Below are 12,659 nucleotides of genomic sequence, written 5' to 3' on the forward strand. Positions count from 1 at the left end.
AAATACAAATTTCTGCATGCCTAAGCTGTATGGCTCTTGCATTTACTAGCAACACCCATGGCAAAGAACTATTACCAAACCTCTAAACCTAACTGCCACCTCTGCAGGAACTGCTTAGATACACAGATTAGTCCAAATTTTAGGTTAACATACAATCTCTACAATTCAGTTTAAGCCAATTCATTTCTAATTGATTATCCTTTTTTTTCTACCTGTGAAGTTCATCATATTCTTAGCACTTTACATAACCAGTCCTAACCTAACAACAGCTCTCAAAAGCTAGCACAGTGGTCTTGCCCTGCCATGTATCTCTACTAATGCCATATTGCATTATGAAGTTGTCTATATGGTGATTTTCCAGTATATTCCAGTGAAGTGGAATTGAACATATCCCTGCAGCTCTAACAATCTCCTGAATTAACTTTATATAAAGAAGGTTTTAAAATGTAGTTTAAAGAAAAAAGTAAAAAACAAGGGCTTGCATTTATGTAGAAAGCTGTATCTGCCTTCCTAAATTAATACTTCAAATCTCCTAGGTACAGAAGCTCTGACTAATGCTGCTTTATTAACATCAGATGAATTTCATTCTGATGTAAGAACCTAAATCRCACATCTGCTTTGCCTCATTTTATTATTTCTTTTATTTTCAGTTTTGTAATCAGTGGCTTTCTACCTAGAAAACTGAAGTTGAAGAAAACCTTCCCTGCTTACCTAGGATAAAAGGGCCTGCTCTCTTGGCATTATTTCCAGAAATCCCTGTACAAAGAGCTTTTGCCTTAGTGGATGTTTCCCCAGCTCCTCTGTCTGATGCTCGCCGCTTCATCCTTGGCTCTTGAAAGAGAGAGAAGATCACATTTTGATAAGCAACTGAGTTGATTTCCTYATACTATCCCTTATTTTATATTGGAAGGCTTTCACTTACTGATGCATTTGTATCTCTGCCTACTTGTGCCTCTACAGAAAAAGCTACAACTCATTTATTGATAGATCTATTGCGGTGGGGGCTGCAGGCTTAATGTATTTTTAAGACTATAAAAGTCAGCCTCACTATTCAAAGCAACATTTGTCTGTCAAACAACTGTTTTAGGAGAGTCGGAATAAGTCAAAATAATTAAAGCTTGTTTCACAGCAAAAAAAACAAGTTTGCAAATTAACATACTCCAAAAAACTCTGGAAGCCTGAATTATTCCTTACTATAGATACCTAATTCCGACTCAGCCTATGGAATTTTGTGGAGTTCATTCACAGAGAACTTCACCCGAGGTGTTACAGGCAGGTCGCTTACCAGATAACTCAGAAGGCACAAGTCTATATGAACAGTATCTTTCACCTTTTCCAACAAGCACACAGGGAAGGGCACAGAAAATGTAAACGTGTTTGTTAGTTACTCTGAGATTCAGTTAATTTAACAGTGATTTTGCAAAAATGTATTTTAATCTGAGAAAATACTTTCCTCCCTTGTACCTCTTTAGGCTATCACTTTTTAAGCTCGTCTCCATCCCTGTACACCCAATGCAGCTGGACTGAATTGAATGCATGAAACCAGTGTCCAATATATAACACACTTTCTTCAGTTTCCATGTGCAGAAAGCGATGCTTTGTTTAGGTTTAAAACACTACTGCATGCCTTTAATGGATAGTCTAATGAAAGGAAACACTGTGGTATCAGTACGCAGGCTCTCCTGTATAACTACTGTATGCAAAGAACACTTTAATTTATCAGGGGAGTATCTCATGCTTTGCATCAAAATATTTTTTCAAAGTCCACACATCACTACAGTTCTATAATATGAACAACTAAAAGCATAAGTAATTTCTCCTTAGTGAAAGTTAATCTGTTTTCAAACACATATAAGCCTTCTGCTACTCAGAACTCTAAAGAGAATTTATCAGGTTACTGCAGAACCCATACTTAAAAGGCCAAATAAATTCATGTCTTATCACTAAAACATCTCTTCCCCAAAGAAAAGAGGTTCTCTTTCCGTAGAAATGAAAATGACTTATGTTTGCTGAAAAGCTATCCTTCACACACAGCATGTTTACTGGAAGCATAAATCAGCTCCAGCAGCAAACTGAAGTTGTTTCCTCATACACCTCCTTTTCACCTTTATATCTTGGAAATTAGTTCACAAATATCTACCCCAAATGCTCTAATGTTTCAGTTAAAAAAAAAATTAAGCACATATCCACTTTCTTACTCTTAGCAAGTCAAAACCGAGCCCTGGTAATTTTCCCTAAAATAGTCCTAGAACAGACTAGAAAAATGCTGTCTGTTGGACTTCTTTGTTTAAAAGTCTGTGTTTCACAAAGAGACCGATAAATCACCATGCTTTGAATACAGCTGGGAAGTTTACCCTCCAGCAGTTCCACCCTTTCTGTGGACACAACAGTGATCTCATTGCATCAATTTATCCAGCAGCATCTGTCACCGAGATTAGCAGAAATAGCAAAAGAGGTAAGGTGAGAAGTCTTAACAGCAGATTTCACATCCATGCACTACTATATTCTCTCAGCAGTTCAGATCTTTGAAAGAAAAAGTATTATCAGTTAAACAGAACAAAATCTGGAGCTCCATATGCTCCTTGTTTTGTTCATTCTGCATCCTTGACCTAATATTTGATTGTGCTTTACAGAAGTCTCCAATCCTTGCAACATAATCATTTCTGCTGGAAACATATGAGTAAGATTTCCACTGCAGAAACCCCACTGCACAGGAACTCTGAGATAATAACTGTTGTGCAATCTGAGCTGGATAGAAATCTATGGTGCAAACAGCGTTATCGTAAACAAAATAATCTGAGGACTCACGTAGTTCAGCATCAATTGTATCTTTACTCTTCTTCCAAACTAGGTTTTCCAACGTCTCAGGAGACAGGAGGCATCACCTTGGAGAAGGCTGGATGGTCGAAAGGTCGAGGACTCTGTAATGTGAAACGAGATACGCTTGATGCTGTGGTTCTGGATTATCCTTGATTACGATAACGTGGTATGCACCAAAACTGCAGCTTGGAATATCTGCGTTTATTTTGACTTAGAAGAGGCCTCAAGTTCCTGATCTCACATGAGAGAATGAAAAGTGCCTTGAAGTTTAGTCACCAAAGAGTCAGAGATGCTTGGCTATGCGCAGCAAGACGTATACAAGCACTAAAGATCTCCAAAAGCATTTTGTGAAGTAAGATGGATCTTTGGAGTAGAAAAAAACAGTGATCTCCATTTTAACCTTAGTCGCATGGTACAAAGCTTGACTGCTTTTAACCACATTTTAAATATATACAAATTATCAATGATGCCATAACAGAATCTTCAGCATTAGAAGCAATTTTTAATCACTGTCTAAGTTAATGCTTACAAGTTTGGACTTCAGAGAATTTCCGCAAAGGGCAAACAACACACTGAGTGTTATTCTTATGAAGTTCCCACTGCAATTTGTGTGTTTGGCCTTTAAAAAAAATGAAATCAAAACCAAACCAAACCAATCCTACGCAAATTCAGTGCTGCTTAACAGTTCACCAGGTCTCATTTGAAAGGAGAGATTCAATTTATGATTTCCAGACACTCTAGGATTGAATCTATACCAAATACTCAAAGTTTAACTCATAGATATTGTTTATGTTACACATTTGTTAATCCAACTGTTTTAATTCACCAGTATTCAGTTATATCATCAATTGAAAAAAGCAAAAGGAACATTTGGCACATGGGAGCCAAACTTGGAACACCAGCCAAAACATAATACAGTATTATAGCCTGGTAYAGGGAAATCTGTAAAGACTATTCAGTACTTATTTCATAAAACATCTTTAAGTTATTACTACTTTGATGAACAGTGATCAAGGATGTTACTCTAGGTAGTAGGACCACACAGTGCACAGCCGTAGTCGCGCAGACTTGTGCCAGATGGGCTGGAACGAAGACAGCCTGCTCACCCACGTGCACTGTCTAGCCAGAATTTTCACTATGAGTTGTCTCAGCACACAGCAGGAGTGGAGGTGCCCCAACCCTACCTCTGTTAAAAAGACATCCACCAATTTAAATACCACAGTCCCATCATGAAATTCTTGTAAGAGCAAGCAAGGAAAACACTAATACAAATGAGTAGTGAGCTATTAAAGACAATTTTGTTTGTTCAGTCAGTGCCATTCACCCTACTTTCTACCCAATCTCACTGATCCTCCTTACTCAGTCTCTACTATTTGGGTTGAAGCTCAAGGCAGTGAGGATAGCAAGCCTAGCAACTCCACCAGCCCCTAAGGACACCGAGTAGCACCTAGAGCTACYTCTAAATCACTTCTAACTCAGAGTTTACACTTGAGTACACTTCAGGCTGCAGTTCCTTTAAGAATGGAAAGAAAGAAAGTTGGATGGAGGAAAGTCCCAGAGCAAGGGGAAAAAAATGAGGGCAGCTGCTGTGAGAAAACAGGATCCTTTTCCCTTTTCTGCACATTGTGTAACCCTGATTAGAGCAAGGAAATTGGTCAAAGGCCATGGATTTCATCGTGAAGGCCTTCTCCAGAACCAGAGGCCATACACCCCACACAGGTCTAAAATCAAGAATATTTTGAAACAAGCTTTACAGAAAATATCTTCAGCCATTTTAAATTAGGAGGAGATGGGCAAAAAGAGAACGGGAGTGTCACCCTACTGCCCAACTCTTAGATGGGAGCTGCCCGGGGCTAGCCTGCCTGCTCCACAGTGCCTGGCTCTACTGCCTCCTTCAGCGTCCAGGCCCTCCAGTCCCATTTCCTGAGATCCTGTGGCCTACCTGGCACTTGCATGGTGGGGTAGAGCGCAACTCTGGCTTCACTGGGCCCTTGCTACTTGCCTCAGCCCAGATGCCTTGCTCTGGGCACGCAACCTTCCCCACCATCCTGAACTTCTGCTTCGCCCCCTGCTATTTGGGGCTTTGGAGCTCCAGCCCAGCTCCTCTCCAAAGGCCCAGCCTTTGCTCCCCAGGGACAAGGAGAGCAGCTGTGACTACTTAAAAATGTCTTGGTTACACTGGTCCCCCAAATCCTCCTTTGAGGGCCTGAGCTGCTTCAGCATGCTTCTGTAGCCAACATGACTTCCTTGCTCTCCAGCACTACCAGGTAAGTCTCAGAGCAGGACTCCTCTGTCAGTTTTTGCAGGAGATCACCAGYTGAATCCTGCTAGGGTCTGCCAGCGGGCCTGCTCTACATGATGGTGTTCCGCCTGTTCAAGAGAGCACCAAAGTTGGTAATGCAACTGCACAGCTTTCCCTGAAACCGCTGTTTGTTCAAGTTGCATCATCCTCCATCAAAACCAAGCAAACAAAACATTGCTTTTCCCCCCACCCCCAAGACAACCCTGCAGCGTGAGAGATTACCCTTCCCACATGCAAATTCACTTCATCCTGCCTTGAGCGGGCCTGATACAAAACTCCGATTTCAAGGAGGTTCACTGCTACAAGTGCTTGCAACATGAAACTGGTATTAGCTCAGATGCTAATAGATGAATTATATCCTGGAAGCACAAGCTTTAAAGAAGTTTTAGAAGAAAAAAACAGTAGGATAGTTTAGAATTACTCCCCAGCTGCAAACAGGAACACCAGGCCAGCCCCACAGTGACCCTTATCATTCAGGCCTGGGAGCAGGAACAGCAGGGAGATGAGAATCCCAATCAGCAAGCAATGCAAGAAAGCGCTCTGCCGTTCCACCCCACCGACGGGGCCTCACCAGATCCGCATCCTCCCCGCAGTCACGGCCTTCTGGACAAGCACTGGCTGCAGGCACTTGCAGACCCTCASCCTTGCTCACGTGCTCATTGGAAGCACCACCGCCCCTCCATGTAACAAGCTCACAGAGCGAGCGAGTTTCTTCTTTATGTCCTGCCACTGGCATAGCCAGAACAGCAAAGCCTTTTCCCAGGGTAGGCTTACTTAAAGCACACAAGTGAGGGGATTACTGCATCGCACAACGATTTCCTCCTCAAACACAATGGACAGAGAGTGAACAAGCACTAACTGAAGCCTCGCACACAAAGTGGTTACATTGAAAATTGCAGCATACATCTGAATTTTAAAATAGAGCTAAGTTGAGACTTTAGAATATGTCTATAAAAGAGGTTACTAGCCTTCCTAATGGTGAAAAACATGCGTCTCCCAGATTTTTGCAGCTTGTGTGAATCTACAGGCAACCTCAAAGCTAGACAGATTGAATTTTCCAGTCCTTAGGACTCCATAAAGATTAGTTTTTAACAYGAGCAGGATCAGTCTCAAGAGACAGTATTCAGTATTTCTGAAAATAACTAGAAGACAAACACGTATCCTTTAAAATACCTCATCCTAGGGAGAGGACCATTAGATGTGAATACGGTGAGATCCTAAAGATCCCTCCTCCCCCCAGGAAACCCCAACTGTACAAAGTGGATTTCAGCCACCCGTTCCCAATTCCACCATCTGTAATACAAATGATCTTTCTCGCAGGGACAATGAAACTACAAGGCTAGTATGAAAATTTCTTACATAAGGTTTTAACATGATGCATAAAATATATCTAATGTCTCACTAGAGAAAAGTGTCTGAAGCTTCTTGCTGTGCTATGACATTAATAGAAGCATTAAAAGACATCACATCTAGGGCTCTCCAAAATTATGTAGCTTAAGGAAATTGCCTAATTCCATGAATTTCTGCACGCTGTTCTAACAACCAGCATAGGAACAAAGGAAAACAAGAGCAGAGGAAATAACCTTTTCCAACTCCAATTAAATAACAAGCAGGTCCTGCAGTCCAGGAGCCACTGCAAATAGGTGGAGCAGAAAAAAGAGCATCTTAAGGAAGTTAGTAAGACTACTCTGCCTCTCAGAAACTAGTTCAGACACTGGAACAGCTGAGTATGACCTCACTGATGCTTTCTGTTGCTTTATCTTGCAATAATGGGACAAAACCAAGATARTCTGTTTAAGCATATTTTTACCTTCATGTTTTAGTGCAGTGACTAATGATTCCAAAAAATGACCTACTCCATTCCTACAAATGAGATGATCTTTGAAAGTGAGGGAACTGGATGAGATAATAGCTAGCAAATACTGAGTATTMCAAGACAGTAACAGATAATGAAGCCCACCAGTTTTGCAGAAATCAATGGCTACAGGGGATAAAGCATCTTCAGAAAGTAATTTACATTCATTAAAGAAATAAAGAAAAAAAATCACCTCCAGAAGCCACAGTAACCCAAGAAGCAGTCTGAAGACAATCAACAAAAAGCTTATTGGCGAATGCTCTCACATCGATTCTGCCTTATGTAGCTGACAGGATTGCTCAAACGCCTGAAACCTGCACGTCACTTCTGAACCGGGAACACCGAAGGTGAACAAGATAGGCCAGCTTCGCATTACAAGTGCAGTTGCCAGACTGCTGATTTAAACATGTGCACAGGACAAATGAATCACCTCTCCCTGGAGACTCCTGGCGGCTACAATTTGTCATCAAACTCGAAACGTCAGCTAAAGAAACACAAAGGAAGAGGCACCACAGCGAGCACTGCCAACGCTCTTTCTCAAACCTCTTGCTGTCATGCTGCTCAGGGAAGTGGAGYATTTGACTCTGTGTATTCATGAAATATTAATCTCCCCTTCCCTGCAGGAAAAGACCTGCCACCTAATACAGGATTTTTGCTCAGCTTTCTTTTTTGGAAGGCAAATGCTGTAACATTGCTCACAGCTCTGCTCGACGATAGAGCTCTTCCAGCCTGGTCTTGAACATGAGTAAGGCAGAGGAACCCAAACTGTGGTCTCTAACAATTGGATGAACTCACTTAACTAGTGCCTCAAAATGCATTTGTTTGCATCTTCTTGAAAGCATTCACCTTAGCTCCTCCTTGCACAGTGCCACTGGTTAGGAACTGACCTGTCCCCCTGCTTGCTGCTCCCTTTGCATCAGCATCTAGTTTTTGCAAAAAAATTGTTTTCAGCCCATCTAATGATGGAGAATTAAACTTTCTCCTCAGAAATAAGATCAAAACAGACTGAGTATTTCTATTGTAAATTCTGCGGAGTTGGCACAAAGTTGATCATTCTGTTTGTGCCTTCCAATCTCCTATCAACCTTTTATTACAGGCCTCAGCACAAGCCTGARCTTTTCTAAAAATCTAAGCTAAAAAAATTTGTTTCAGTTGAGCAGGATGAACCTACATCTTTTACCACCCAAGCAGTTTACTAGACAATATTTAATCAGTCATAGTTAACCAATGTTCACATCTGTTTCTAAACGTGGCTTATGGCAAATTCTAGCTCACGCAAAATGATACTGGACATGACCTAAAAATCTTGATGAACACTAATATTAAATGAGTAAAATCTTGAGTATGATCTGACTTCTCAGCACAGGAACACACAGCAACAAACAAGTTAAGATCTTTGCGAGAAAACAGCAACGCCACGAAGTGTTGCCACACATCTTCCCCAGGCATACCCAGCTTGAGACATCTCTGACCAAAGTCATTTGCTCTCCTGATAAAGAGGCAAGATTCCCATTTGAAAGCTTCCCTAAAAAGAGGTGGAGTTCAAATCAAATCAGGCCTGATGAGGAGTCATTCGCTCTGGGATTACAGTAAAGTTTTGTAAGGCAGATCCAAAAACAAACCAGGCATGACAGAACAGGGAGGCTCCTCCTTGAGCGTGGTTCCAGCTCCTCCACTTGGGGAGAGTGCCTTGCAGTAGGACACACACAGCCACTATAGATCTCCCTCAAAAAAAGGAAGAAGAAATCAAATAGACTGTCCTTCCACATGACAACAGCAGCACTTCGGTAGGTTCACTGTGCAGGAGCATTACTTTTTACAGATCTGAAACACTAGAATCTTTACAAGCTGTAAAAGAAAAATAAAACATCACAAAATAAAAGTCCAGCAGAGAATCCAGAGTCAATACTACAAARTTGATCATCGTTCAAAACTGCTTAACCTGTAGAGAACCCATGTATTTCTCARCAAACCCCTCTGGGGAACAAAGCTGTCTTCAAAACATGGAAGAGTCTAAATTTTTTTTGAAATATGCAGAGATTCATTCAAGCTTCTCCCCTAGATAAWTAAAAAGACAGCTTGGAAGTGAGAGGCAGAGTTTATCTGACTAAAGGAAAAGAACAGAAGAATCCAGACTTGTCAGCATAGTGCAGGAGACCAGGGCACCACCAGTTACAATATGAAGGCATCTCTAATCAAAGTCCCAGTTCTCAGAAGTGAGCCATACTTTACAAGCTGGAAGACAAGAACTCCAACATCCGCTGCCAAACTCACCTACCAGAAAAAATCTTTCCTGATTCCAACCTGTCGATTAGCTTAATCCTGGGTGTGTGGATAAGACACAGCCAGCCCTTGAGAGAATATACTGCCATAAGGATCCCAATACACCTTGCCTATGTCCCACGTCCAGCCGCAGTCAAACTCCATCTTTTCAGAGACAAAAAACTTCCTGAGGCCAAACCATGCATCAAGGAAAGGAAATTCCTTTCTGGCCCCCACAGACAGGCAGAGGAAATTCTGAAGCACAAGATTCCAGTAACGTAATTACAGCACAAATACGCAACACGCTAGTCTTTCTTTAAACCCTTCTGATACATCAACACATTAGATAGCCGAGGACTCATCTCTGGGAGTTCCCTGTTTGGTTACATAATCACCAATTTAAGCTTAACCCTTTCATGCTGAAGTATGGGACACATCTATAAGGGTTTCCAGTCAACAGAAAAGAGAACAAAACAAAAGAGTGATCCYAGAAGAGTGTAACATCTCACTGTAGCGGCCAGCTAGAGCATGACACAACATAGGAGAACTAGAAACGAAACTTTGGCATTCTGGAAGTACCAGAAAAAGACTGCACTGCTCTCCCAATATCAGATCATGGCATATGGAGTTCCTGACTGTGGGCTGTTGTTCACACAGAGCTCCCATGAATTCATGTAGTCATTAGCTCTAAAATCACCATCAGGTAAGGCATTTATTGCACTAGATTTTATTTTTCACGTATAGCTTAAGGAATGCTAAATATACATGGTAACTTAAGTTCACTGCAGCAGGACTTGCTTCACAYGGACAAAGACTATTGCATGAGTCACGCACATGCTGATACTCTTCTTTATGGCAAGATAYGCTTGCTGTTTTTAAATGTAATTTTCTCCTATAGCCTTAATTAGACAGAAGAAAGTATTTCAAGTTATGTTATCTGTTTCAAGTATCCATACTATGCTAATGGTACTACCATACATAGCACAAAAGCACATTTGATATAAATACTACAAGACCAAAAAGGGATTTACGCCACTGTCAAGAAAAGACTATTTCATGTGGAAAATTACAATAGGCACAGAGCTTCCTCCAGTCTAGCAAGAGCTCCAGCTGGAGAGCTCACAGGCAAGAGTGAGGCACAAAATGTAAAAATCTAGAGCACCACCAAGTTTCTGCAAATACAGATAAACTTCCCTTATTAGACTAAATGCAATGGGCAGTTCAGGCAAAATCAATAGGGTTGTCCTTAATCAAACAGCAGCTAAATGCCTGCAAGGCTTCCCTCTGTGYGGTTTTTAAAGGAGATGATTCTTCAATATCCTGAGCAGCTGATCATGAGGGTGCTTTTAAGCAATGTGATTATGTGACCAAATCATCAGTGCAGATGCCACAGAGAAACAGTAAAAGGATGCAGCACAAACGCTCCWGCATCAGGGAAACACCTCTTTCATCCCAACTGCTACGGACTAGAGAATTTTTGCTAACAGGATATTAGCTGAAGCTCTTTAGACGAGCATACCAGACACTAATCCTTCTCCTGTTTACACACCTGAGTCCTGCTCCAGCAGCTGCTAAAACCTATCACCTAGCAGGATACACATTTTTGTAAACAAACAAACAACCCCCCCAAGCAAACGAACAACCCACAGACTGTCAGAAACATTAGCTAGAGCTAACGAGGCAGCAAGAACCACTTCGCATAGGTTATTCAGAACACTCAGACTCTGGTGCTGTGTATCTAACCTTTCACGTACAAAGCTCAGGCCATCAGATCTTCACTGACTGCAGGAACGATGAAAATTAGATCAGACTGGACACAGACGCGAAGCCGAAGACTTCGTAGAAGACAAACAGCCTTTTCAATTCAAGGAAAAAGGAACTTGTTGGCACAAAATGATACCACTGATTTTTCTTAGTCTCGATCTTACCCAYGTGCCATAGATCTGCCCTGTCCCTCAAGTTAAGCTTCACCTCTGCTACGTGCACACTGCAAATCTGCCTCTCCACCTGATCTCTGTACGAACTAGAGCACTCAACTAACACCGCTTCTGTCATGGAGGGATTGTGAGGCTTTCACAGCAGCGAGCAGCTAGAGACCCAGATCGCTTACCCCCCACACTGTGCACTAGCCTCTGCCAAGTTATCTCAGCTCTACTACTCACTCCTACTTCATTACCTCCTTTCTGACATCAGGCTATAGCTGAGACTACAGCCTGAATGCAATCAAATGCCAAGCACACCTATACGCACTGTGAAACAGCAGCATATGTTAAGCCTATATATTAAGGCCCTGAAGTAGCAAAAAAWAATAAAGGCTTAAAAAACCCCAACCAACTTCAAGCTTAGAAGGTTTCAGAATATTTTTTAAAAAGTACTTAATTCTAAAATTTAGAACAGTGTATTGCTGCAAATGCAAATAAACTGTAGAGCTAGAAAACGCAGCTCCCTTATCTGCTTTCCACATATAATGAATCATCTGTATGAGAACAGCTCATTCACGCTCACAACCAGACCCAGTGAACGGATAAAACAGCGGAGAGGATGACAGGAGGAAAGAGTAAGTGGCCAAAATAAGAACGAGTCTGAAAGGCTTTCATATCCAGAGAGAGGAGCAGCAGAGCAAAGACATTCCTTTAATACTTTCACATACTGTAGCAAGAAAGGATTTTAACTATAGCTTTCAAAACCATCAAAAAGAACAGGTAATAGAAGTAGGTTCCAGGTGGAGCAAATTTAAAAGCCTTCCTTGATATTTTATTCAAATGAATTAAGGGAACAACATAGTCGAAAGACTGAGCACATTCCTGTAGCTAGCTCCAGCTTTAGTAACTTCTGGCCTTACTCGTTCTCACTCAGAGCTACAACCAGGTTCTGCCGAAAGCGCACCAGTCTGCCTTCTCCTCAGCAGAGGCCCAAAGCAACGAACTTAAACTCCCACTCGGACCGAAAACAAAATCAGCACCAAGCACGGGCTGTTTGCTCCCTCAGCAAGCTCGGAGCCTGTTACCATGTGGCAAGAATGGTTAGGGGCTGTTAAAGTAAATAATAATAATAATAATAAATCCTTATCAAGGCTACTCTAACGGAGTGGAAAACACACACAAAAAAGGAGTTTTGTTAACCGGGCGTTTAACCGCAGTGGGACCCCGACCGGGCCGGCCCCGCCGTCCTACCGCCAGCCCCAGGCTCCCCAAGGGCAGCAGAGCGCCCAGGCACGTCCGGAGCCGCCGGGGCGCGGACAAGCGGCCCGAGCGACCGCGGGCCCAGGCAGAACCCCGGCGGCAGCGACCGCGGGCCGGGCTGCGCCTGGCCGCCGGCGCCGGGGCAGCGCTCTCGCCGGCTCCCCGCGGAGCGCAAAGCCAGCGCGCCGCCGCCTGCACCCGAGAGGCCTGTCCCGCCGCGCCGCGCCGCCCCGGCCCC

The 12,659-nt window shown here is 42.6% G+C and overlaps 1 protein-coding gene across 2 annotated transcripts in view; it reads right to left on the bottom strand.

Annotated features, from left to right (window-relative positions):
- Window positions 1-12,659, bottom strand: part of STK40 (serine/threonine kinase 40) — a 31,734-nt gene that overhangs the window by 17,970 nt on the left and 1,105 nt on the right. The window contains exons 1-3 of one of the 2 annotated variants that reach the window (XM_085313254.1): window positions 5,694-5,712; window positions 2,809-2,921; window positions 712-831 (exon numbers count right to left, since the gene is read on the bottom strand). In XM_085313254.1, the coding sequence (XP_085169380.1) occupies window positions 712-823 (112 nt within the window). In that variant the 5' untranslated portion in view covers window positions 824-831; window positions 2,809-2,921; window positions 5,694-5,712. Of the gene's footprint in view, window positions 1-711; window positions 832-2,808; window positions 2,922-5,693; window positions 5,713-12,659 lie in introns of those variants that run through there. The other variant, XM_085313253.1, reaches the window with a different exon arrangement.

The sequence above is a fragment of the Rhea americana genome, unplaced genomic scaffold, assembly GCF_003343005.1.
Source record: "Rhea americana isolate MKP2758 unplaced genomic scaffold, rheAme1 scaffold_380, whole genome shotgun sequence".
Classification (NCBI taxonomy): domain Eukaryota; kingdom Metazoa; phylum Chordata; class Aves; order Rheiformes; family Rheidae; genus Rhea; species Rhea americana.